This window comes from Papaver somniferum, chromosome 3 (genome assembly GCF_003573695.1).
Source record: "Papaver somniferum cultivar HN1 chromosome 3, ASM357369v1, whole genome shotgun sequence".
Taxonomy (NCBI): domain Eukaryota; kingdom Viridiplantae; phylum Streptophyta; class Magnoliopsida; order Ranunculales; family Papaveraceae; genus Papaver; species Papaver somniferum.
The window spans coordinates 85,977,520-85,999,266 of NC_039360.1; the positions used below are offsets into that span (position 1 = coordinate 85,977,520).

The 21,747-nt window shown below is 37.3% G+C and overlaps 2 protein-coding genes across 2 annotated transcripts; one reads left to right on the plus strand and one right to left on the minus strand.

Annotated features, from left to right (window-relative positions):
- Positions 1-12,822: 12,822 nt before the first annotated feature.
- LOC113359699 (thioredoxin-like protein AAED1, chloroplastic) lies at positions 12,823-15,946 on the minus strand (the record flags this gene model as incomplete). Its single annotated transcript, XM_026603290.1, has 7 exons — positions 12,823-13,144; positions 13,565-13,660; positions 13,744-13,803; positions 13,894-13,938; positions 14,629-14,743; positions 14,853-14,899; positions 15,776-15,946. Coding segments are annotated over 7 exons (651 nt in total), but the record flags the coding sequence as incomplete, so codon positions are not given.
- Positions 15,947-17,147: 1,201 nt separating this feature from the next.
- On the plus strand, positions 17,148-21,610 carry LOC113356719 (thioredoxin-like protein AAED1, chloroplastic). Its single transcript, XM_026599930.1, has 8 exons — positions 17,148-17,424; positions 18,198-18,358; positions 19,378-19,424; positions 19,522-19,636; positions 20,380-20,424; positions 20,514-20,570; positions 20,676-20,771; positions 21,270-21,610. Exons 2-8 carry the CDS (start codon positions 18,224-18,226, stop codon positions 21,384-21,386), a joined length of 612 nt encoding a protein of 203 aa, XP_026455715.1. The 5' UTR covers positions 17,148-17,424; positions 18,198-18,223; the 3' UTR covers positions 21,387-21,610.
- Positions 21,611-21,747: the final 137 nt, after the last annotated feature.

Genomic DNA, 21,747 nt, shown 5'->3' on the forward strand with positions numbered 1-21,747 from the left:
CCAAGGCCAAACATCACGGTTTGCACCAAACTCTAATTTTGGCCACGCCTAACACATGCCAAAGCCATGCACGACGCTGGCTGCCAAAACGAAGGGTTGCAATAATCAAGGGCTACCCTTCCATCTGAGATGCATATCTCAGTCGTCCAAGTTAGGCACCCAACGCATGGCAATTTCCAGCCCAAGGCCAAACGTCACGGTTTATGCTAACCCTAATTTGGCCACTCCTAACACATGCCAAAGCCATGCACGACGCTGGCTGCCAAAACGAAGGGTTGCAATAATCAACGGCTACCCTTCCATCTGAGATGCATATCTCAGCCGTCCAAGTTACCCACCCAACGCATGGAAACTTCCGGCCCAAGGCCAAACATCACGATTTGCACCAAACCCTAATTTTGGCCGTGCCTAAACTATGCCAAAGCCATGCCGACCTTACCACATGTCGTTGGCTTCCAAAATAAAGGGTTGCAATAATCAACGGTTGCCCTTCCATCCGAGATGCAGATCTCAACCGTCCAAGTTCGCCACCCAAGACATGCAAACCATACCACGTGTGCCAATGGCATGTCATTCCATCCACATCTCCGCGCCAAGGCATGCCAATCATACCGCATGTACCAATAGCATGCCGCGCCGCATCTCCGCGCCAAGGCATGCCAACCATGCCACTGATTAATGATTTTTTGATTGTGATTGTAGTAAATAGGATTTGTTTCAGACTTGTGAAGGAAATGAAATTTTTAGATTTAATAAAAATATATATACAAAAATATTAACAATGGGCGAGAGGTACTGGGACTAAGGATTTGGCCGAATTCACTATACAGGGTTCATTCATATATTCTTTGACAATTTAAAACTCAATAAAATTAACATGGACTCTGATTTTGTCAAGATAGATTCTCAAAACATTGATTGTAAGTCCTAAGCATGATGTATCAAAACACCTAAGCTAAGCATACATCATCAAATTAAATAACAACCAATTAATTCAAATCATATTTCAATTTTAGATTAATGCAAAAGTCATAAAAAAGAATAAAATAAATTACCCCAAGGATGAAATTCAGCCTCCTCCGTCGTCCCAGTGTTGGGTTTTAGCTCCTCATGATGAAAACACGCTCAAAATATATTTTTATAGCTCAAATGGTGTTTACAATGGAGAGAAAAGGAGAAAATGGTGTAAAACTGTAATCTGCGACGCACAAAAAGCGTCACAGAATGAACGATAAAACACAAGTGTTGTTGTTGTTTAGACTGCACTGCGACCCACGAGTGTGCGTCTTAGACACTGTTGATAAGCGACTGTCCTTGCGAGTCTGTTCTTCGTGTTCTTGGTGTTCTTCATCAGCAGCAGCAGCAGAAACAGAGTTTCATCAACTCTTGATTTCTGCTTCTCTGGACCTCCTCTCGACCCCAAATTCTCGACACCCCTCTCTTGTACCTTGATAAATATATTTATACTCCTAATCCTCATTTAATCACGCCATATCTCCCAAATAATCTTCGTTTATCAATATTATTCTCCACGGCCAAAGTTTCCATTTTTTGATCTTCCACGCGCATGCAGCTGTATTTCTTTCGCTCTATACCTTTTTCACGCTACATAATATCGATTAACTCTTCCAAACACGTGCAGTACACGTTTAAATTCCTCACAACCCGTGCAAGCTCATGTTTTTCCTCTAACTCCTTGTTTGGATTAAAACCAAGTTATCTAGCCAAATTTGATCGAAACAAACACCCATAATAGCTTTGTTAGGACATATCACAACACCCATGAAGTTTCAGCCCTTTAGTCTAACCCCCAGACTCCTTCAAACTTGATCGAAAAATCACACAGTAGATGAAACCTTTTCCCGCCAAAATCATTTTGAATTTTGGGAAGAAGATGCCCTCCCCCTAATCCTCTACGGGGTCCCTTTAGAACTTGCCTTTGGGGTGCAATAGTAATTTTTTTGGGCGTGATAGTATTTTGTCTGGGTTTCTCTCCGACACATTTTTGGGGCGCTTTTAACACCCCTCCGGGGTGTTTCCCGGGTGCCTTTAGTACTTTATCCAGGGGTGTAAAACACCACTTTTCGAGCCAATTTTGCCGCAAGAGCTTATTTCTCTAAAAATACCTACAAAGACATAAAATAACAAAATAAATAGAAAATCGAGTACTAACAATATACAATTGAGACATATTAGACACATAAATCTGTCTATCAACACCCCCAAACTTATTATTTGCTAGTCCTCGAGCAAAACTAATATGGAAAATAAAATCCTAATCACTAGTGTCCTAGTGACCGGTTAGTCTCGGAGGTTTTACCAGAGGTACCCACAAAACCTTTACTCCTAATTGGTCACAAGTATCCAAAGAGCTATGAGGACATACATATTCTCAACCTATCTCCAGTAAGAAATGCCAGAGAAATTAAAGGTGTGCATCTCTAAAGCTGACTGAAGAAAAGGGGAGACACATCCACACACACGACTGCTAGATAAAGAGAATTCCGCTACACAGCTAGATAAACATTGTAAGATGCGTCCGCTGATTTACAACTGGATAAATTAGAGAGAGATAAATGAGAGGGACATCTGCTACAAACATGAGAGCTGCAACTATATACGGCAGTGATGAGTTGAACCAGTGCTAGAAAGATCTTGTGCCAGATTGAAAGCAGACTAACAAAGCAACCAAAATGCATCTTTCTTCGACTCTCTCACAGTGCTCAGTAGAAATAACGTCTTCTTCGGTCTTCAACTGTTGATGATAAACTCTCGAACCTCATAGAACCTTGACAATTAACTCTTCTCTTCGATTTCTTGCTTGACTTATAAATTTCTTCTTCCTATGGCCTTATTGAACAAAAAGAACGTAATGATTTTTTTTTTTTTTTTTATGAACAAAAAATTACAAGACAAAAATTTACATGACCATGATAGAAGGACTTTCAAAACTTGGATCTTCGCAACTTGTGATGTCTTGGTATCATGGATTTTAACAACTTATATCATTTTCTCTTATAACTTCAACTTTGATTTTTGAATTATTCTCTTCTATTGTTGCTTCTAAACCTAAAACGTCTTCACTTTCTTCATAGATTTTGATGTCGCTCCGCTTGTTGATGATGATAAGTTTCTACTGAGAGAGAGTCGCAATCCAGTAACTAAGACTACATTGTGAGGTTGCTTTGTCTTTCTGGCATTTCCCTGACCTACTTTTCTTTCCATCATGTATGGTTAGGTCCGTCACGGTTACCCTCTAAAAGGAACTAGTTCTCTCCTGAATTTCAAGGATCTCAATGTCTTTTTCTCTAATGTCTCAATAAGTTGTTATCCCTAGCATTCCAATTTCTATCTTTTCGGTGAGAAACAATATGTAAACTTAGCTAACCGGATACCATGTGACGCTAGAAGTTTCAAAAATGTAACTAAAAAGTTTCTCCCATACCCCCAAACTTAAATCTAACATTGTCCTCAATGTTCTAAAGATAAAATTAAAAGCATATGAACAAGGAGAAATTGTTACCATTTGAAGCAAAAGGGTTAAGGAAAGATATTACCGTGTCGCATGAGATTGGGTTACCTCCCAAGAAGTGCTAAGTTTAAAGTCTTCAGCCAGACATCGGAAGGAATTAGTCACCTCTAGAATCATATAGAAGTAGTCGGAATAACTGTGGGTCATCTGGATCAAAAAGTATTACCCACAAGAAGAGGAAACTGCAATAGACCAAAAAGATGCTGAACATACCCTTGTTTAAGACAACTACATCTAGTTGTGGCTCAGGTTCAGGTTCTATAACTGGGTCTAGATAACAGGTTTTCATCGGTTGGATTTCCTCAAAGCTAAGATCCGGTTCAGGTACTAGAGTCTGGAAAAACTCAACTAAGAACTTATAAGCACATAACAACAACCTGAATAACTGGGGATCCTCTAAGTCAATCAGATTTGACTCACACAGCTGACCACAATGAAATAGGTGGTCTTCCTTAAGAAAATGTGTCGACCCTAATATCCTAAAGTGATTAGGTTTAGTCTCAAAACTTAATAACCGACACATCTTAAAATCAAAAGTTCCCACAATTGGTTGAAAAGTTTTTGGTGGGAAAACAAAGTCAATCTTGGTATCATAGCCTGGGTTAACCACATCAACCAGAGGATGGGTTTCTAACAACTGAGCTTCTTTCTGGAGATCATTAGGTTCGGGAAAACGTGTATGAAGATAATCTTGTAAGATGGTTGAGGCACAAAAGTCAAGTCCTACAGGAGGGTACTTAAGAGTTAAAGCACACTGAGAATGATAATCACCCCCAAACTTAGAGTTTTCTGTGTCTCTAGAAAGACTAGTCACAACTTTCCTAATTTCTAGGTCATCAGATTTCTGGAAATGGTCAATAGATTCTTCTAAGTTGGGTTCATCCTCACTCATTTTTACGAGTTTATCATCTTCTAAGACTAGTGTTTCTAAATCGCTAGATTCTAAAACAGTATTCTCAGGGTAGACTCTTTCCTCTAAACCATCATCACAATCATATAAAGGATTATCAGAGAAAGTTTCATATAAAGGCTCATCAACTAAGGTTTTAATCATAGTTACCTCCTCCGATTCACTGATAGGCACATCAAATAATGGATTATCCAACATACTGCAGGCTAAAGGATCATGAACTACATCATCTAAAACGGTGGTATCTCTAGTCAAATCCTCATCCTTTTGAATAGGTGAATAATTATTAAAATTATTTGGATTTGTACTAGAAACAACACTATCATTATAAAGCTCAACCGGAGTAACAAATTCCTGATCACCATGCCTACATATTTCATGTTCTTCATCAATACTATCCTCATCATAATCATCACTATAATAACATGAAAATAATCGAACCTTATCAAAACAAGTAGTGTTACCAATTCTAACCTCGTCATCTTGATTATGTGAATAAAAACTATCCTTATTTTCGAGGGTGGTATTGGGAAAACTACACTGGAAATTAAGACTATCCTGAGCAAGTTTTTCCACAATCTTATTTGTATTCTCAGTAAATTGCTTGAGGGTCTCTTTTAGAGATATCTTAGTTGACAGCTCCACGGACTCTTCTGGGAGAAGAATATTATAAGTATCTTTCATAAATAACTTCCGTGTTGACTCATTGAAACTCTTGAGAGACTCTTCTAGAGAAATAGAAGGATTGTTTTGCTCGTATGACCTGTGGGTATGTGGATAGTAATTGGGCTCAAAATGGTATGGACCATAACCTTCAAAGGTTTCGCGTTCCCAATCACTATTCATACTATGGTCATAAAAAGGATAATGTCTAAGTTGCTCAGTCGGATACTCATTGTATTGGCTATTATAATACCAGTTCGACATCCTAACTGCAAGGGAATTCTAAACAAACACAAAGAAGGCTGACTCGACCACAACAAGCATATTTTATCTAGCAAACAAAATGCATGATGGCTCCACTTAGATTATTTTCTAGACCAGCTTCTATTCCTTCGAAAAGTAATTCGTTACAATTTGAGCACACCCTTCTGGAATCAATCTGAGCTAATGTAAGTTGAATCGAGGCGAGGGAAGCTCAGTGGAGCTTTGATACCCAAAGCCTCACCGCTATCACAAGGCGGCGCAGTCACGCATTCAACTCACAGAAACCATCATGAACTTCGAAGTATGCTAAAAGAGTAACCAATAATTTTCGAACGACTTTCCTACTAAGCTCGTTACCCTATCGGTCTCGTTCTAGTCAAAATTTTAAGCTTAGGTTCGCGTTTGGTTTCGTTTTCCTAAAGCGGGCAAGAAGGGAGCGGTGATGAAATCCGAACCCTTATCTTGTATTGGCCAGGCCTTGCCCTGTACTAGGAATTTAAAAACAGTCCAAATTCGTCCTCAATCAATGAATCACCTTAAGGAATACAGTAACTCGCTTACAGGAGATTCGTGAGTGTTTCGATGGACTTACCTCCCGTACCAGACGGGGGATGAACCGTTGAAGTCGACTCGGGCCACGACTCCTATGTCATGTACGAACCCGAGACGATATTGTAATCGTCGTCCTTCCCTGCAAATAGTTTATATTTAATTTTTTTTATATAACCCTTCCGTAGGGTTTAAATAAAATAAATTGTCCAAAGTCCAGTCCAATGAAAAGAAATACAAAAAATAATAATAATAATTGCAAAAAAAATGGAAAGTCTCTTAAAAAAAATAAAAAAAATAAAATAATAATAATAATTCTCTCTTTTTTTTTTCTTTTTCTCTCTTTTTTCTTCTTTTTTTTCTTTATTTTTTTGCTTTGTCTTTTTTCCTTCTCTTTTATCTTTATGCTTTGATTCCAAGGTCTTTAGTATCCAACTTCAAACCTGTAATACAAAGACACAACCAAAGAGACGTAAAAAGAACAAATGGAATAATAAAAAATAATAAAAACCTAAAAATTCTACCTAAGCACAAATCCGCGTCGGCGGCGCCAAAATGATTAATGATTTTTTGATTGTGATTGTAGTAAATAGGATTCATTTCAGACTTGTGAAGGAAATGAAATTTTTAGATTTAATAAAAATATATATACAAAAATATTAACAATGGGCGAGAGGTACTGGGACTAAGGATTTGGCCGAATTCACTACACAGGGTTCATTCATATATTCTTTGACAATTTAAAACTCAATAAAATTAACATGGACTCTGATTTTGCCAAGATAGATTCTCAAAACATTGATTGTAAGTCATAAGCATGATGTATCAAAACACCTAAGCTAAGCATACATCATCAAATTAAATAACAACCAATTAATTCAAATCATATTTCAATTTTAGATTAATGCAAAAGTCATAAAAAAGAATAAAATAAATTACCCCAAGGATGAAATTCAGCCTCCTCCGTCGTCCCAGTGTTGGGTTTTAGCTCCTCATGATGAAAACACGCTCAAAATATATTTTTATAGCTCAAATCGTGTTTACAATGGAGAGAAAAGGAGAAAATGGTGTAAAACTGTAATCTGCGACGCACAAAAAGCGTCACAGAATGAACGATAAAACACAAGTGTTGCTGTTGTTTAGACTGCACTGCGACCCACGACTGTGCGTCTTAGACACTGTTGATAAGCGACTGTCCTTGCGAGTCTGTTCTTGGTGTTCTTCATCAGCAGCAGCAGCAGAAACAAAGTTTCATCAACTCTTGATTTCTGCTTCTCTGGACCTCCTCTCGACCCCAAACTCTCGACACCCCTCTCTTGTACCTTGATAAATATATTTATACTCCTAATCCTCATTTAATCACGCCATATATCCCAAATAATCTTCGTTTATCAATATTATTCTCCACGGCCAAAGTTTCCATTTTTTGATCTTCCACGTGCATGCAGCTGTATTTCTTTCCCTCTATACCTTCTTCACGCTACATAATATCTATTAACTCTTCCAAACACGTGCACTACACGTTTAAATTCCTCACAACCCGTGCAAGCTCATGTTTTTCCTCTAACTCCCTATTTGGATTAAAACCAAGTTATCTAGCCAAATTCGATCGAAACAAACACCCATAATAGCTTTGTTAGGACATATCACAACTACCCATGAAGTTTCAGCCCTTTAGTCTACCCAGAACTCCTTCAAACTTTGATCGAAAAATCACACAGTAGATCAGAACCGTTTTCCCGCCAGAATTCATTTTTGAATTTTTGGAAAGAAGATGCCCTCCCCCTAATCTTCTACGGGTGTCCCTTTAGCACTTGCCTTATGGGGTGCAAATAGTAATTTTTTTGGGCGTGAATAGTAATTTTTCTGGAGTTTCTCCGGCACATTTTTGGGGCGATTTTAACACTCCTCCGGGGTCTTTCCTGGGTGCCTTTAGTACTTTATCCTGGGGTGTAAAACACCACTTTTCGAGCCAATTTTTCCGCAAGAGCTTATTTCTCTAAAAATACCTACAAAGACATAAAATAACAAAATAAATATAAAAATCGAGTACTAACAATACATACAATTGAGACATATTAGACACATAAATGTGTCTATCAGCCACATGTGCCAATGGCATGCCGTGCCAGCCAAATCTCTGCGCCAAAGCATGTCAACCATGCCAGTCTTTCTTTCACAACGTTGGTTGCCAAAAGGAGGGGTTGCAACAATCAACGGCCGCCCTTCCATCTAAGATGCATATCTTATCCGTACAAGGTCATCAGCTAACGCATGGCAACCTTTGGCCCAACGCCAAGCCATAATTTTGGCCGCGCATAAACTATGCCAAAACCTTAGTTCTTGATCGCGCCTAAACTATGCCAAAATCCTAGCTTGGCCACGCCTAACCATGTCAAAGCCATGCCGGCCATGCTTTCATGCCGCTGGCTACCAAACGAAAGGTTGCAATAATCAACGGCTACCCCTCCTCTCAAGATGCAAAATCTCGACCGTCAAGGGTCACCACCGAGCTGGCAAGTCTCCCAAGCTCAACTTGCCAAACAGCAGCAACATGCTACATGTTTTCCACGAAAACACTCGAGACATCAACAAATGTCACAAACTGGGGGATGCTCATTAGGGTATTGTTTTGGCGGTTTACAGTGTGCGGCGTACACTACGCCCGTTACAAGACAGTGTCATAAAAATGAGGCGGTTAGTAAATACATGGAGTAATGGTGAAACGCTTTCCTTCATTATGGAACATCAATTCCAGGCGCTACCGGTTACCACCTCCTCCCATTTACTCATCCGTTTCTATTTCTTACGAGACCAGAGTACGTTTCACTTCGACTTGTATAAATAGGTCTTACCTATTTCCACCGAACAACAAGTTTTGGTCCGGGAGCATACAACACTCAGAAATCATTTGTTAGCTTTCCCGTCTGTTAGCTTTCCCGTCTGTTAGCTTTCACTTTCTGATACAAGTCAAACAACTACTCTTACAGAATCAACTATTCTGGTCTCAACACTCTCTTCGCTTCCCTCCCCAAAACCAACCCTTCTCCTTCACTTTGTGACCGAAGCAAGTCTGGAACGGTCTTCTTGGTTTAGGCCGGATTTGTACAGATTAATCTCTCGAATCTAAAGTACTCCCATGCAGTACATTGTTTAGGGTTTAGACTCGTTTCTCACCTACTCACTTGAAATTACCCAAATCAGCAGAAACCATTTTCACCCTCAAACACCCTCCATTTTTGGTGACCTTGCACATAATTTTTTTGGAGTCAACTTGAGAAAGTTGCTTCCACTTTTTTTGGAAGCAACTTGTATAAAGTTGCGTCCACTTCTGGAAGCAACTTGTAGTAGTTGCGTCCATTTCTGAAAACAACTTGTACTAGTTGCTTCCACTTTTCAGAAGGTAGGGGTAGTTTTAAAAATTGAATAAGGGTATATTCTAAGGGGCGAATTTTGAAGGGTATTTAAATAATGTTCCCAGTATTAGGTTTTTTCTATACAGGTCGGCGAACGAAAAAGTTGGTGGTGTACTTGGTACCTCAGCATTTTCAATTGGTATGAGAGCAGGCAAACACCTTTAGACCTAACAAGTCTATGTTTGAAGAGATTTGTATTATGGACAAGAGTGCAATCTTGACTAGCGTACCACCATCCTTCAATGGCACAAATTAATTATAGTTGGAAATTGATATGCGTTCTTTCTTACATGCCCGTGATTTTAATACATGGGTTCTTGTTGTAAGAGGATACACCACTCCAATAATCGGAGAAAGAGCAACTGTTATTCTGAAAGACATAGAAACTTATAGTGATGATGAAATCATTGATGCTAAACACAACTCTGATAGACTAAACTGTATTATCCACGCCATAATCCAATATCTTCAACATCATGTGTCTGCGTACGCTAGATCGAAAGATGCTTGGAATATCTTAGAAATCGTATATGAAGGGAATTCCACAGAGAAATAAGCACGACTTCAAAACCTAACTTCTGACTGAGAAAACCTGCGTATGGCTGACGAAGATTAGTTTGATGAATTTAACTACAAGTTGTAAGAGATGGTGAATGCCTGTCATGCACTAGGAAAGACCATTCCTAAAAGGGATATTGTGATGAAAATTCTGAGATTTTTTCCAGCTCGATATGAGTCTAAAAAACATGTCATCACTGAAGGAAACAATCTTACCACACTTTCCAGAAGCACCTTTGTTGGAAAGTTAAATATATTAGATCATGAGCAACTCACGGCTAAACAGAAGACTTCTCCTCTAGAAGTTGTGACCAAATCAAGCTACCTCCTACAAAGGCTAGATTGTCTTGGGATGATGAGTGCTACGATGATAATGACGAATTAGACACTACCATGTCTAGGGTCACACAATATGTCAAAAATCTTCTCAGGAGACATAGAGAAAGACGTTCTAAAAAATGAAGCTTCAGATCAAACTTGCAGGATGAATCTTGTTCTCAAGATGAAAATCCTCTTCAATGCTTTAAATATCGCGGGTTTGGACATATGCAAAAGGAATGCCAAGTAAGGAATGCCAAGTAAGGAATGCTATCAAGGAAATAATGCTCTCATAGTTTATTTTGATGATATGCCTGATGAGGCCCCTTTTGAAGATTAGACATAGAATTTTGCTCTAGCGGCAGAAAGACCTGTAAATCCTAATTGTTAGAGCAATGCTCGGCTGAACCCAAAAGTTTTGCTATCTCAAGCTTGTTATCAATGTTGGATGATTAAAACTATATCTTTATTTCTAGTCTACTAAATCAAGTCTCGGACTAAGTTAGAATTTGGTAGTTGAGTATCAGATATCACCCTCGAAGACTGAAGATCGACGAAGATATTTGGAGAATTTCTGTATCAGGTATGTGAAAACTGGTCCATTCTATTTTACACACTATCTTACCATTATATCTGTTGAGATGATGTCGTATGACTTTTAGTAGATCTACAAAGAAGAAGCTTCGAGTCAAGCCCGTCTTATTAAACATCTCGAAATATGATTTTAGCAAAGATGTTCAATGATCCTTAACAATATTAGTTCTAAAAAATTTATTGTGCGAATTAATTTGTGGATCAATTGAAAATTTCCCATGCAAATGATTTTATTACTAGGAAATGTTTCAAACATCATAAGAGAGCAATTCAAAACTACTGATATTTCTGTTGGGGCGGGTTGGCGAACCAGTTCGCAAACAATAGATATCTGAGTTTCAGAAATACAGGAAGGCCGGTGAAAGAATTCGAAAACCGTGAGTTCAGCTGGGAAAAGTTTACAAACCCGATTCATGAACCGTTGTGAACTGAATTCTTGAAGTTAGTATTTTAGGTTAGCAGTTGGCGAACCCGGTTAATGAACCGTAGTCAACTGAGTTTGGTAGTCTCGTAGGGTTGGCGAACCCGGTTCACGAACCGTTGCACCCTGACTCGTGAACAAGCCTTACGGTTCACGAACCGTTGTACCGACTGTCCCACCAGATTTTAGCAGATGCTCAAAGACTTATTTTGTAAATATGTTTAGAATTGCTAGAACTCTCTCAAGCACTGCTAAGACTTCATTAATCACTCAAACACTTATGTGTGTGCATCATGATTAAATTATTAGGTGGTTAAATGAACATCAAATTGCTTTCAGTTCTTTGGCGAATTTGCCAAACCGAACATTCATTATACACAGTTCCAGATTCGGTTCATGGTGTATATTTTTTATTGTATTTCAAGACCTAAAAGTGTTTGCTTGATTCCCAAGTTATCTTAGTTTGAATCCTAAGCAACCTCTGGTCTTTGAAAACTATAAATAGAAATGCTCTTTCAACTGGGAAATTGATTCTAGAGTCATCCTCTATAGACCTACCTAGGTTTCCTCTGAGAAACATTATTAGGTTTACAACTAAAAGACTTCGCTTTGGAGATTCGTGAAGCCAGGTCTCACTATCTTTACCTTGATATTTCGTGTATCTTAATCTTGTTTTTTTGTTATCGAGGTTTTCGTAATCTCTTTCAGGCAAGATCTTTAGTAATCGCAAAGTTCTCGTCGTCTCAGACTTTGTGATTCCTCAAGATCGATATCTGAAAACTGATATCAGACTTTGTTAAGAATCTAGGTTGCTTTTCGGGAGTCGTAAATTCCGGATTTGTGAGGTTCGCTAGCTTTGTCTATTGCAAACAGATTAACTCACCTTGATCTTTGATTTAAACGGAAATCAAATAAGCTTATCTGTTAGAGGCAGATTGGTATCAAAAGTCTTCACTTCGGATGAAACAACTCTTAGGTTGTAAAGGACGTCAGCTAAGGAATCAATTGAGTAGAGTCTTGCAGGTTCAAGATACATAAGGAGCGCAACTGTAACTGAATCGCTTGGATGGTGGATTCGGTCTCAACTACATTCGAGCCCGAAGTCTGATAATAGGCTAGTGTATGTAGCGGCTTAATACAATTTGTTGTTCAAATTTGGACAAGGTCCCAGGGTTTCTCTGCAGTTGTGGTTTTCTCGTTAACAAAACTTTTGATGTCTTGTTTTTTCCTTTTCCACATTATGTTGTTTATCTTTATAATTGGATTTGCGCAAGTTATACGTATTTAATCTTAGTAGATACGTTCATCTAATTGTGATCGATTAGAGACTCGTTTCTTGGAGAATTTATATCTTCAAAGATAGGACTAAATTATTTGGGTACGACTAGATTGATCTTGAATAGCTCAACAAGTTCCGGCTCTCCGTACATTGATACATAGGAGCAGTTTGTGAGATATGGCTGGGTGCTCACTTTGTATAATACCACTATAGATTTTAGTAAACCTTATTTGTTTAGTACCACTATAGATTTTAGTAAACCTTAAAACAGTAGTCTTTTTTTTTTTTTTTTTTTTGAGGTGATGAGAATTTAATCCATTTAGTCATCTGAAATCAATTTTATTCGCATATATTCAAGTTTTGCACATTCATTCTTTATCTCTTCTGTGTAAACATTACAATGGTGTTTTATAATTACTGCGGAGGAATCTCATTCCTAAACACGAGGAACTCAAATCATGTACCAGATTATAGAGACGTTCGATTTATTACAAGATGTGAAGCACTCGTGTAGAAGTAAGATTTAATTAACCAGAGTGCAGCATATATTGAGAACTTCCTCTAAAGGAGAATGATCCCCGGTTCCTTTATCTTTCCTTGCATATAACAACTGTTTTCCTTTGAAGACGAAAATTCCTCCCTAATAAAGATGGAAAAAAGAAAGGCATTATAAACAAATTGGGTGAAGCAAGTTACAGAGTATGAAGAATGTAGCACAACTGGGTTGAGCATGTTACTTAATGGAGTATGTGGCGCAAACCGCACACTGTACTTAGGTTGCATATGTGAAAACAATGCTTCAATATATTTCAGCTAGTTCATTGCTCAGATGTTATTTACTACTGGTATCTAAAACACTACTATAATGCTAGAGTTTGAGCTATTAAAAATCCTAGAATTTCACTGGTACGCGATTATACCCTCCATTGAATATAAGAAAGGAGGGTAATTTATAATTTTGGCGTAACGTAAGTGAGGAATCAAAAGGTTTGAAGTTTTAATGCTATACAAAATTATGAAGAGAAGCTCGAACATACTAAGAACAAGGAGGAGATGCTACCTGTTGCAATATACTACTCCTATCATCTGGAGTTGCTTTAATGGTGTAATTCTTCCCAACTTTTTTCAGTGCCCCAAATCTTGAAAAAACGCTAGCCTGTAAGGTTTCAAGCTATAAACTGATGAATATTGACAAATGATTTAAGGTTCCTGCCTAAAAATACAAGGAATAGTGATTACACTGGCTCGGTTGAAAAATGTGCGGCCAAAACCGTAATATAATCCCAAAACATCATAGGCCTGTTAGATAAAAGGGAAAATGGTTAGGTCATTGAAACATTTCATAAGTAAAAGATGTAGCAAAACTGGGTAAAGCTCATCGACTGTTACGTTGCGATCAGGATCCGCATAAAGGGAATCCATAGGAAAAGGCAACTGTGATATAACATGTGTAAGAATAATTAGCTTAAGATAAAAAGAAAAATGTCAATGCCAAGTCTCACTATTTGAATATAAATCTTAATATAAGGCAACATGTCTTTTCGACTCCTTTGACAGTTCCTGTACATAGACTCCAGGTTCTTGATACCCTGAGACATACGTCTGCGGACTAACTCCAATCCAGGTAAATACTTTGATATGCAAAAACTATATCAAGTCAGAATTGAAACCTTATAGAGCCTTGTGTGACTTGACATGTAACATCGAGTGCCAGAGAACCTAATCAAGGCACATGCAAGACTAGCCAAACATAATTTGTCTCTTCTTTCTAAATTCCCCGCATGAAAATTTTGTACTGATTCCAGTGTTTGAGATAAAACTCCAAAGTCACGCCAATTTGAACATTAAGTCTATGCAACAGTCAATCTTATGTTAAAATAAAGGGAGTTAATCTTCGGCATCCGCTATTCATGTGTTTCAGGTTAAATTAGAAAGAACTACGTGAAATATCCACTCTCAGATAAAGATAATAATAGGCAGTGTATGAGAATCATAAACTTGGATTTGGGTATACCACCAATTACTAATAGTTTCTCATACTCGATTTCAACGTTTAACTGTGTCCTCATTAATATCTCTAAGCTTGTTTCAAGAGTGAAAATTTCAAGTAGGTATAAAGATTACCCGCTCTGCAAGAATACGTGCATTTTCAGGCGTGCCAACACCAACAGCAACTAGTTTCACACCAGCAGAATCAAACCTCGACTTTGACTCTTTGAGTGTTGAAGCAAGTTCCCAGCTTCATATGTTTAATCAACATAAAGATGCATGACTAGGTTCACGAATTCCTCCAAAAGAAAGTCTCAAGTTAAAGCAGTGTGCACAGCACTGTAACTCTCCATGCTTACCAACAAATACACCCAAAATGCCTCAGAAGTGCAACAACAGCCACACCCTAAAAAATGTTTAAAACAACAAAAAGGGCTCTTTTAATTGAGTGGATGTAAAAAAAGACAATCAGAAAATTCGGATTAAATACAGTCCCAGTAGTCAGTCCTGATTTCTTTATTCAGAGATACTGCAAATTCGGACTCAAATATATTCCGCTTAGAAAACCCATGGATAACCAGATTGTGACTCTTTTGAGGATTGTACAAGCCTAAACTCCTTTAAGTATGGGCTAGCCAGATAACCTGAACTTTTTTACTTCCCTCGCCACCGGTCTATCCTACATGTACTCAACCATATCACTGATATCAGAAATCTCTCAGTGGTGGATTTTGTGTTCCGAAACTAGCGGCTCACCTGTATAGGAATAGCCTCCATAACCGATATGGGATTTAACAGGGACATTTTGCAAATAATTTCTCATGGATCTATTGGTGAGGAATTACCACAGAATATGTCTTGTTTAGGGATGCAAGTTCATTTGTGCTTTGGATGGAGTCATCAAGTAGGTGTTTGGTGGTTGTCTCCAATGTTAGTAGTTTGGTACCTACGGTTACTCAATTATATTCCGCCTAATCAACAAAGAAGTTAAGAAGTGAACTTCCAAAACCTGATCAAAATAATATATAAACTGTAAATTACTACCTACAACAACTAAATAGACCTCAAATATCAAAATTCTCTCATAATGTAAAAGGCTGAAGGTTGTGCCATGTAATTGTTGGGTCTTATATCATTGGCAAAGTTGTAACATATCCAAGAAATGTTCATTTTCTATGAGAACATAGTGAAACAATCATCAAATAAACAGTTTACCACTAAAACCACAAAACTCAATAGAAAATCAAATCAATTAAGCACAAGAAATCTTTAAGTTCCAAACCTCTTCTTGGTCCCATAAATCCTTGATCATAACTGATTCACCAGCTGCAGTGAAAATACTAACATCCCCAAGAATCTCACTGATACTTTCACTAAAACCAGCTGGAGAACAAGAAGAAGAAACTCTAACAACAGGCATGTTCTTTTCGTCCTTTAAATTTTCAAATCCTAGAAATCAATTGAATTGTTGAGTTCATTTCTTTATCGTGGAGAGCAAATGAAAAAGTTGTGAATTTGTGAGGAAGGAAATACTTCCAGCAGTACCACAACCACAATTTCTAAGCGGTCCTCACATACTCCTAAAGCAAGGCAACATAATGGCTAGGGCCCATTATCTTTAAAGCTTAAACAAACATGTAGTTGTGTTCGGGAGACTGGCGGCTCAAGAAGGTATAGGAATAGCATCCATAACAGATAAGGGACTTAATAGGGACATTTTCCAAATAATATCTCATGGATCTATTGATGAAGCACTCTTTCTTTCTTTCTACGGTTTTTTTTTTTTTTGGCGGAATCACTATCAAAGAATATGATTGTGGTTAGGGAGCATTCAAGACTTTCAAGTTCATTTGTTATTTAGATAGAGTCATCGACAAGGTAGTTCGGTTGTGCCCCACGCTACACTACTAAGCCGATTCATAAACACTAAATTCACTAATCGGAAACCTGATCAAAATATTATACAAAGACTAAATTACTAATTAAAACAACTAAAAGACTGAAAGTAGTGCACCGTAAATGTTAGGTTTTAGATCATTGGTGGTTGTAACATATTCATGAAATGTTCATTTTCTATGCACATGTATTGAAACACTGACCAAATAAACAATTTAGCATTAAAATCACAAAAATCAATTAAGCACAAGAAAAGGTTAAGTTCCAAACCTCATTTTCTACACTACTAAGCCGATTCTCCAGCTGTAGTGAAAATACTAACATCCCCAAGTATCTCTTTCAACAGAAGAAGATGATCTTTTCTCTTGAATAACCTCAGTAGAAAGAGAAAGAGAAAGAGAATTAATTGAAGAAGCAAGGCGATTGAAGAGAAATGAGAGATCGCCATTTTGTTGGAGAACACTTTTTTTCTGCTTGTCTCATTTTTAAAGCAGAGATTAAATCTAGAAATCATTGAATTTTGTTGAGAAGGTAGATTTCTCCTTATAAAAGTTGGGTTTTCAAGGGAGATTTCGAGAGCCAAAAAAAAGAAGCGTTTAGGTCTTTGTGTAACGGGTTGTAGGTTTGTGTTTTATGTGAACAATTGAGGCCGTAGATTTGTCTATAGGGAGAGAAAATCTGGACCGCTACTCCAGGCCAACTTGAGCCAAGCTTTTTAGAGTCGGAATTCAATTGATTTCTAGGATTTGAAAGTTTGGCGTAAAAAACCATGTCTGTGATTTCTGCTCATCAAACCCTAAACATGGAACAATCTAGTGTTTTACCACCATCTATATCAATAAATCAGTTCTCTTCAATGTTTCTTCTTCAATTAATTCTCTTTTCTACTAAATTTGCCTGAGAGAGAAAACTTAGAAAAAATCATCTTCTGTCGTAAGAGTTTCTTCTTCTTCCACAGTTGGTTTTTGTGAAAGTATCAGCGATTCCTGGGGATGTTAGCATTGCATCCGGTGAATCTGTCATGATCAAGAAGAGGTTTGGAACAATTTTCTGTGCTTAATTGATTTCCGCATTTTATTGATTTTAATGGCAAATTGTTTATTTGATGAATATTTCAATTCATTTTTCTTAGAAAATGAACATTTCATGGATATGTTACAACTTCACTAATGGTCTAAAACCCACATTTACATCGCACAACCTTCAGTCTTTTACATTAGGACAGAATTTTGAATAATTCTCTGGACTTACTGTCTAGGAATTTGCCATTTCAAAATTCTGAGGTCTATTTAGTGTATATATATTATTTTGATCAGGTCTTGGAATTTTAATTTTTTAACCGTAGGAACAGAACATGTAACGTGAGGGGAACCACCAAGACACCTACCTTGTTGATGACTATTTCCAGAGAAGAAATGAACTTGAATGGCCCCTAAACATGAAGTCTTCTTTGATAACTCATTCTCCTGCTAAGAAAAAAAAGGTGCCTCACCAATAGATCCATGGGAGACTATTTGTAAAATGTCCCCGTTTGAGTCCATATCAGTTCGAGGTTCATCCTATACCTTCATGAGCCACTAGTCTCAGAAAAGCATAATAATAAATCCAACTAAATATACATTTAAGCTTTAAAGATAATCGGCCCTAGACATTATGTTGCCTTTCTCGAGGAGTAATGAAGACTGTTGAGAAACAGCACTGCTGGAAGTTTTCCTTCCTCACAAAATCACAGCTCATTTATTTGCTCTCCACGTTAAGTTTTGAATCTCACAAAGAGAAGTGATCTCGTCAATACAATTGATTTCTAGGATTTGAAAATTTGAAGGAAAAAAAAATGTCTGTAGTAGGAGTTTCTTCTTCTTCTCCAGCTGGTTTTAGTGAAAATATCGGTGAGATTCTTGGGGATGTTAGTATTTTCACTGCAGCCGGTGAATCTGTTATGATCAAGGATTTATGGGATCAAGAAGAGGTTTGGAACTTAAAATTTTCTTTTGCTTATTTGATTTTTTATTTCTATTGATTTTTGTGATTATAATGGTAAATTGTTTGTTTGATGATTGTTTCACTATGTTTTCATAGAAAATGAATATTTCATATATATGGTACAACTATGCTAATGGTTTAAGACCCAACATTTAGATGGCACAACCTTCAGTCATTTACATTAGGAGAGAATTTTGAATAATTCTTTGGACTTACTGTCTTGAGAATTTCTTGCTTCAAAGTTTAGTTGTTTCAGTTGGTAATTTTAGTGTTTATATAATATTTTGATCAGGTTTCCGAATTTCACTTCTCAACTTCTTTATTGGTTAGTAAATTTTGTAACCATAAGAACTGATTTGCTAACGTCGGGGACAACCCCCAAACATCTACTTGATGACTCTATCTAAAGAACAAATGAACTTGAATGCTCCATAAACAAGACATATTCATTGGTAACTCACTCCTGCCAAGAAAAAAAGTGCCTCGCCAATAGATCCATGAGAAAGTATTTGCAAAAGGGCCTTGTTAAGTCCCATATCGGTTTTGGAGGTGATTCCTATACCCTCGTGTGCCACTAGTCCGCAAAACGCAAAATTAACGTCATTTTCCTCCCTATTCCCATTAAGTTGACAAACTAACGCTATTGGGGGACTTCTGATAAGGTTGAGTACATGTATAATAGACCGCCGACGAGGGAAGTATAAAAGTCAGTTGTCTAGCCCATGCTTAAAGGAGTTAAGGTTTTGTTCAGAGTGCCCTTTCTTACTCAAAAGAGTTACCACCTGGATTATCAAGGAAAGTCTCTTTTATTCACAGGTTTTATAGGCTATATATATTATAGTCTGAATTTGCGCTATCTCTGGATAAAGAAATCAGGACTGACTACTGAGACTGTATTTAAACCGCTTTTGATCAGGACTGACTAGTGTGATATCTTTCTCATTGTCCTTTTTACATCCTTTCTCAATTTTAAGAGCCCTTTTTGTTTTTTAAACGTTTTTCCAGGGTGTGGCTGTCGTTGCACTTCTAAGGCATTTTGGGTGCATTTGTTGGTAAGCTTGGAGAGTCTCAGTGCTCTACGCACTACTTTAACTTGAGACTTCTATTTGGAGGAATTCTTGAACCTAATCATGCATCTTTATGTTGAAGCTGGGAACTTGCTTCAAAACTGAAAGAGTCAAAGTCGAGGTTTGATTCTGCTGGCGTGAAACTAATTGCTGTTGGTGTTGGTACACCTGGAAAAGCACGTATTCTTGCTGAGCGGGTAATTTCTATACTTACTTGATATTTTCACTCTTGATACAAGCTAAGAGTGATTATTAAGGAACCTGTCAAACGTTGAAACGAGTATGAGAAAATATTAGTGATTGGTGTTATACACAAACCCAAGTTTAGATCCTCATACACTGCCTATTTATATCTTTATTTGAGAACGAATATTTCCTATCGTTATTTTAAGCTTAACTTGAAACACATATGAACAGCATATGCTGAATATTGAATTCCATTATTTTACCATAAGATTGACTGTTTCATAGACTTGGAGTCCAGATTAGCGTGGCTTTAAAGCTTAACCTCAAACACTAGAAGCAGTAAATACTTGAAATGACAAACAAATTTTCATGCAGGAATCTAGAAAGAAGAGACAAATTATGTTTATTATCAGGTTGACTAATCTTGCATGTCCCTTGACTAGATCCTCTGGTACCGGATGTTAGTAGCAAGTCACATAAGGTTGTATGAGGTTTCCGTTCAACTAGATATAGTTTTTGTGTATAAAAATATTTCTCTGGATTGGAGTATACAGTCGGCTCTAATATATGTTTTAGGGTATAGAAAACCTAGAGTTTTTGTAAAGATGTCAAAGGAGACGAAAAGGCATGTTGCCTTTGATTAATTGCTGAGGTTTGCCGAGGTATATAAGATTTATATTGAAATAGTGAGACTTGGCAGTGACCTTATTCTCTTTATCTTAAGCTAAATATTTTAACACATGTTATATGGCAGTTGCCTTTTTCTATGGATTCCCTTTATGCAGATCCTGATCGCAAGGTAACAGTCTTCCAGCTTTACCCAGTTTTGCTACATCTTTTACTAATGAATTGTTTAGATGACCTAAACATTTCCCCTTTATCTTACAGGCATATGATGTTTTGGGATTATATTATGGCTTTGGCCGCATTTTCAACCGAGCCAGTGTAATCACTATTCCCTGTATTTTTGGGCAGGAGTTTATATGCTAGACCAAGGTTCATGGCTATAACTTGTGTCAATATTCATTTTTATAACTTGAAACATGACAGGCTAGCTTTTTCTTGAAATTCGGGGCACTGAAAAAAGTTTGGAAGAATTACACCATCAAGGCGATTCCAGATGATAAGAGTAGTATATTGCAACAGGTATCATCTCCTTCTTTTCTTAGTATGTTCAAGCTTCTCTTCATAAATTTGTATAGGATTAAAATTCAAAACTTCAAACCTTCTACTTTCTCATATATGTTATGCCAAAATTCTATAATTACTCACCTTTCTTATTTTCAAAAGAGGGTATATCGGCGTACCAGTGAGATTCTAAGATTTAATAGCTCAAACTCTAGCATTATAGTAGTGTTACCTAATTTCAAATAGCTTTCCAAGCATGTATATAAGAGTAGATACCAGCGGTAAAATATACATGTTCAAGCAATGAGCGTTAACTTTCGTAACAGAAATATCTGAAAGCATCGTTTCATGTGTGCTAAGTACAATGTATGGTTTGTGCCACATGCTGCAACGTACAGTTTGTGCCACATGTGACATACTTAACTTGCTCGACCTAATTGGGCTACATGTTCCGTAATCCGTAACTTGCCCATTCCAATTTGTTTACAATGTCTTTCTTTTTTCCATCTTTATAAGGGAGGAATTTTCGTCTTCAAAGGGAAACAGTTGTTATATGCAAGGAAAGACAAAGGAATCAGTGATCATGCTCCTTTGGACGAAATTCTCAATATATGCTGCACTCCGGTTGCTTAAATCTTACTTCCACATGAATGCTTCAATCTTGTAATAAATTGAATGCAGGTTAGCAGGTATCGTTTCTGTAATCTGGTACAGTTTGAGATCCTGGTGTTTAGGAATGGGAATTATAAAAGACCATCGTAATATTTACACAGGAGAAAATGTGTAAGTGTGCAAAACTTGAAATGTAATTATGTGTGAATAAAATTGATTTCATATGACCTCATTGAACAGCTTGATTACTGTTTAAGGTTTACGAAAACCAATAGTGGTTGTACTATAAAGTAAGCAGACAGTCATATAAGACAAACTATTTTCCCAATTTGTCTTGTATTGATTCGGTATGCTCTTCGATAAATTGGTGCCCCTATAATAT